The sequence below is a fragment of the Gavialis gangeticus genome, unplaced genomic scaffold (genome assembly GCF_001723915.1).
Source record: "Gavialis gangeticus isolate Ggan-Ray unplaced genomic scaffold, GavGan_comp1, whole genome shotgun sequence".
NCBI lineage: Eukaryota > Metazoa > Chordata > Crocodylia > Gavialidae > Gavialis > Gavialis gangeticus.
Window position 1 is genome coordinate 74,812,865 of NW_017729029.1, and position 5,868 is coordinate 74,818,732.

At 42.4% G+C, this 5,868-nt stretch overlaps 1 protein-coding gene across 1 annotated transcript in view; it reads right to left on the reverse strand.

Moving 5' to 3' along the window:
* Positions 1 to 5,868, reverse strand: part of LOC109300895 (histone PARylation factor 1) — a 32,485-nt gene that overhangs the window by 7,414 nt on the left and 19,203 nt on the right. Inside the window, exons 6-7 of the mRNA XM_019521777.1 lie at positions 2,659 to 2,746; positions 1,839 to 2,011 (exon numbers count right to left, since the gene is read on the reverse strand). Coding sequence (XP_019377322.1) covers positions 1,839 to 2,011; positions 2,659 to 2,746 — 261 coding nt within the window. The remainder of the gene's footprint in view (positions 1 to 1,838; positions 2,012 to 2,658; positions 2,747 to 5,868) is intronic.

The window sequence follows — 5,868 nt, forward strand, 5'->3', positions numbered from 1 at the left end:
TGAACAAGTTAGCCCATAACAGTATTTCAAAGCCAGGGTGCCACAGTACATAACTTGCAGGTCTAGTTCTGTAAAGCAAATACCTAAAACATGATTCCCCAAGATAAAACCAGAAATGTCAAATAGGAATCCAGTGTCAAACACATTCTGACTCACTATGGTCTTTGAGTTCTTTGCTACAGAAGAATCTTTTATTTTTCTATAGTGAAAGCTAAAAGTTGACATTTTCTGAGGGTTACCTTGAGTCTAAAAAGACTGAGAATCCACTGGTCTGTAAGGTTAAGTACAGACAGTCAAAAAGCCCAAGGCTGAATCAATTCAATCTTTGCAAGTCTAAACCAAAAAGGAAGTGAACAGACATTCCAGAAATGCTGCCCCAGGCCTGCAGTGGCTCAGGCAAGAAGCTGGGGATGCTAAAGCAAGCCTTGCCTTCCCTTCAGCAGTGGCTGGAAAGAAGCTGGAAGAAAAGAAGTCCTCCAGGCTTTTCCCCACTCCCTGCATATGCTGGGAGGCATGTTGAGTGATTGGGGAGGGTGATTTAAACCCCCACCCTGACCTGCAGGGACCCCAGCCAGGGTATCTCCTGGGAGGGGGGTGGGAAAGGGAAGCAGCCCCTGCTGGGCTTTTCCCAGGAGTTGGGGGGCAGGGGAGACAGGAGGGTGGGGTGTCAGACCCCAGTCCAGGCCAGCATGCTAGAGGGGATGGGGATTTAAACCCCACCCCAAAAAAATCGCCTGCATGGGACCCCAGCAGGGATCTGCTTGGCAAGGGGGAAGCAGCTGTTGCCAAGCTTTCCCCTCCAGCTCAAGTGGAGGAGGTGTGACACTGGCCCGAGGCCCGCATGCGGAGGCAAAGGGGAGGAGGAAGAGTGGTTTAAACTCCTCTCCCTCCTTCATCCCCTGCCAGGCAGACCCCAGCTGGTGTCCTGAGCCGGGGGAGGGGGCTTAAAGCACCCTCTCCCTCTCTGCCTCATTCTGCCTGCCTGGCCTCAGGGTCTGGCCACCCCACTTCCTTTGTTCCAGTGGCAAGTGGGGGAAAAGCCTAGCAGGGGCTGCTCCACCCCTGGCTAGCAGACCTGGCTGTGGTCTGGAGCCAGGTTTCCCACCCACTTCTCAGCCAGCCGGAGCAGTGATAGTGCTCCAGCTAGGGAGCAGACGGGCAGGGCCAACCCTGGTCTCTCCAAAGCACCCTGGGATGCTGGGGCACTGTGAGTTAACTTGAATCAGGAAGGGATCTTTTCTTTTGTAATTCCTTAGACTTACCACAGGCAGGCCATAAGTACTCACCAGCCACAGAAGGTAGCAGATTGTGCAGAATGAAGTAACTAGACACATTTTGAAAGAGATTGTAGCCCCAAGTACATAGCATTCTTACTAATTAATTAACTTAAAATATTTTAATATTATTACAGGACTGGATTTATAGAAGCATTCAAATAGCTGAAGCTGCAGAGTGGTACTTGGCAAGAGAATATGTAAATCTCATTAGGTACCTATATGCATCTTCAGACACCTAATTTGCATTTAAGTTTATTCTATTGCCTCTGGATTGTTGGGTCACAAGTACCATGAAATTTAAGTAGAAGATCAATCCTGCTATCCAAGTAGCTAACTTTAAACACTGGGGACTTGGGGAAAAGTTATATATGTACATATGTAAATATGAACACACACACAAAATGAACAATTCATCATAATTCCCATGCACCCAAGGTCTCTGTTCTCTGCACAATCCCTAGTAGTGACTTTTGGACAGGAAAGCAAAACCAGGTCCAGTCCTCCTTTAACTACAAACCCCACAGAATATATTCCGTGAACTAGAACCATTCTAGTACTTACATGTGACCCAAAGCAAAAGAGGTCCATTCCCAGTTCATATCCCATTCCATAGTCACATTCGTCATTTGCAAACTGAACAAAAGTGATCATTTCCTGAATGGGAGCAAAGGCTTTCAGTCTCTCTTCATCGCTAGGAGCATCCACAATTGCCTTACAAATTCTTTTAAGATTAGCTGCAACAAAACATTTAAAACTGGTATTTAATTTACATTTGTATACCAAGTAGACAATAGGTCACAGGAAGTACACAGATCCCTTTCACTCAAAGCAGCCCAAAAGAGTTTGAAGATGCAAGGAATTCTTGGATATAGGGTCACAGGAAGAAAAACTGATGGTTCTGATAGCATGGGTAGAAGTGGCTGAAAACCCATGCTCCAGAGTCTGCAGCTGCTGCTCCTTTAATTACTCCCAAGAACTGGACACATTCAAAAGTGGCTCCTGCCTCAGGACTCCTTAATACATTTTGCCATGTTAAAATGACAACTGAATTCTTACAATGGAGTTTGTATAATCAGACAAAAATGGAACATGTCTCAGTGCCAATACAGATGAAAGCCAGGTAACTGGATTTAACTGAATTTACTGTTTCACTAGACTCTTTTATTGTCTATTAAAAAAAAAAGTTCACAAATCAAATATACATATGCAAAATGTATTCCAACAGTAGAATACTATACATTTCTCATGCTATTATTGAAGCAGTGTGAATGCAGTCTATATTTTGCAACTCAGCAGAAGCTTAAAACCTAAAGCAAAAGAATATGCTTAAGTTAAATCTCAACACGGATATTTTTACTTAAAAAAATTAAGATAAAATTACCATTTGTTTCAGGGAGCTCTCTGTACCCAACATCATTTTTGTCTACAGGAACAACAAGACCTGCTCCATGAAACGTCTTGGTCACTACCTGAGAGGAAAAGAAAAGGGGTGGGGGCAGTGGTGGGAAAGAAAGATGCATCACCGTCACAAAACAAGAAAGAGCAAATACACAAAAATATTACCAGCTTACACCTGATAGCAAAATGCTGACAGTGTTCCACTATTCATTTATTATCTTCTGAATGACCTTTTGCCCCAAGCACCTTTATGACCAGAAATAAAGGTGCACAGAGGTTAGCTGGCAAGAATGACTGTCAAATTTCAAACATCACAAGTAACTGGAAATATTAGAGTGATGAAACTTTTCAGAATGCATGCTGTTGAGGGATACTTACATTGCAATGTAAGACCACTAATAATTTAGAGAGACAGAAAACTACAATTTGTTCTTTCTGACTGGCTATGCAAACAACACATCGCTATTGGCTCCTTTGGATGTTAAAAGGTAGTAACAAAAATCACCAGGTCCAGCATTTCTGTGTATATAGAACTATACTCGCGTTTTTACCTACGGTAAATTAGGTAATATTAAACACTTCTTGCATGTTTTCTCTAGATACAGCTCATGTCCAATTTGGCTATTTTGCAGCAGAAGGCACAAGTTACCAAGAAGTTGCTTTACATCAGTCTGCACAGGCATTGTCATTGTACATGTGATGACTTAGACCAGTGGATCATAATTCACTGCCTTTGTCTTCAGTGCTAAGAACAAAATAAAGAACAAGTTGAGGATTTATTTGTAATATCCTCACATTAGCACTACCCTGTCTTTGAACTGACCCAAACATAAGTTTTATTCGTTCCATTCAAAGTTTTATCTATACTACATTTTTGGACCCAAACCACCTGTGTGGGATAGGCACTTGAAATGTTTAATGTTAAAATATACTTTAAAAAATGTTTTATTGTTGAAATTTTCCTTGGGGAATTTCTTTTCCTTTACATTTAATCTCCTCTACCTGTATCCAGATGTGATATCCTATATTGGAAAGGCTGGGTAATTATACCTCCTAAGACTGTTTACTTTCTCAAAAATAAAAAGGTGCTTAATACACAAAAATACCCCCTCCCCACTTAACACCTGATACACCATCAGCTGGTTGCATCCACTAGTCACTGACCTGTACATTTAAGTGAGGCTAGATCAGACTGCCTTTAAGTACCAAGAGAGACTTCTGAAAAAAAAAGTGCAATTCATGATACAGCACAACCTGGATATTTCACAGGCATAGGTTCCTAACCCCTGTGAAGCTGAAGGTTTGTGAACTAAAGCCACACACAGCCACAAAATACAGCTACATAGGATGACAGAGGATTCTCTGGCTGTTAAATGCAGCTCTTAATTTCTAAAGGTGCTATTTCTCCTGTCCACCATGCAGAACCACAGCTGTGCTAGAGAAGATCAGAGAAGCAGCACCCTTGGAAATAAGAAGTGACAGCATTCAGCGAAGCAACTTGCTCTTAATTTAGCAACCTGCTGCAAATTAAACAGGATATGAACCATATGGTTACAATGTTTCAGTGTTTACTATTCCTTTACCTTTACTAGATTCTTGTACTGGTAGTGGATACAATATGCAAGATAAGAGCTTTATATTAATACAGTTAGCAGTAGTTGAACATTATCCAGCTTTTCTGGAGTAGCTGGAATACTGATCCAAATTTAGATAATATTTCCCTAGGATGCCAGACAGATGCTTCTACATACAAAAAGAAGTTTTCTAGTCATGCTGGTAGCTTCTCATCTTTGAGATATTGAATTTATACACACACACACACTAAAAGATCACTGCATTGTATTTCAATAATTCAACCCTTAATTTCCTTTCAGCAGCCTGAAATAAATGCTTTAACTGTACAATTGTAATATAATCCTCCTAAGCTGTGTCTGGGAGATGCTAGTGACCGTTAAGTAGCAGGTACTTTCACAAAAAGAACTTAGCATTATTCCACATCAGTGACAGTTGTCTACTTTGCTCTTTGGGAGCTGTACTGACTACTTATCTTACTGGGGTGGGTCATATCCTACTATATCATATAGAACATATATATAAAGAGTGATCTCAGCACCAGCTACTTTTTAACTAATGAAAGACGGCAGAAGAATTGTGGCGACTCCCCTGTGACACTATGACTAAGTACAAACTGTCAAAAAACCCACAGCTGAATTGACTCAGTCTTTGCAGGTTAGTCTAAGCTGTGAAGATTGAACTAATAAGCAAAAAAAACCAGACATTCACTTTTGATTCAGGAAATGCAGCCACATGCCTCCTGTGGCTTAAGCCAGAAGCTGGAGGGGGAGGGGTGTCGCTGGAGCATAACTCTGGCACATAACCAGCATGGGTTGTGTTCGCTTCCTCTTCATGCTGACCCCAAAGTCTCTGGGATCTGCAGTCCAGTCACAGCAGCAGGACTCTGCAGAATTGTATATCATTTAATCTTCCTGCTTCTAGGTGCTGCTGGGACTTGTAGTCCATGCTTGCAGCCAGCAGGGCAGGGCAGATCAGTACTCAGGGGAAGGGAAGTTTAACCCCCGACCCTGGCCCCAACAGGGGTTTGCTGGGGGTGGGGGGGCAGTGCACCAGCTAGTAGCCAGCCCTCAATGCTCTAGCTAGGGAGCAGAGGGGTGGAGCCAGCTCTGCTCTCTAGAGCAGACAGCACAGCATGGCACAAAATGCTGGGGGACTCTGATTTAACTTGAACTAGGAAGAGGTCTGGGACAGAAGTTTCATAAACCAGTTTGACCTAAATCAATTAAGTAAGATACTACATTCAACCAGGTTCATCTTAAACCAGTTTTGAAACTGGTTTATGTGCATGGAACTCCTGTCCTGTTACAGGTTTAAACCAGTTTCTGATCACTTAAACTGATGTGTGTGCAACTTCTGTCCCTAGCCTATTTGGCTGACAGACCAAAGAGAATGTTCCTAATCTACATAGGCAGGTTAAGCAAGACAGTTGCTTAACTGTCCTGAAAGAACAGACTAGGAAAGTGACCAAGAACCATCAATACAAGGATAGCTGAAAAATAAATGAACAAATAAAGCATTGTGCTAGTGCAGCATGGACCATTTGCAGTAGGCATACCACAAATTAGCCTCACACTAAGTGCTACACTGATCCCCTTCCTCTGCCTCCTTCTGCTACTAT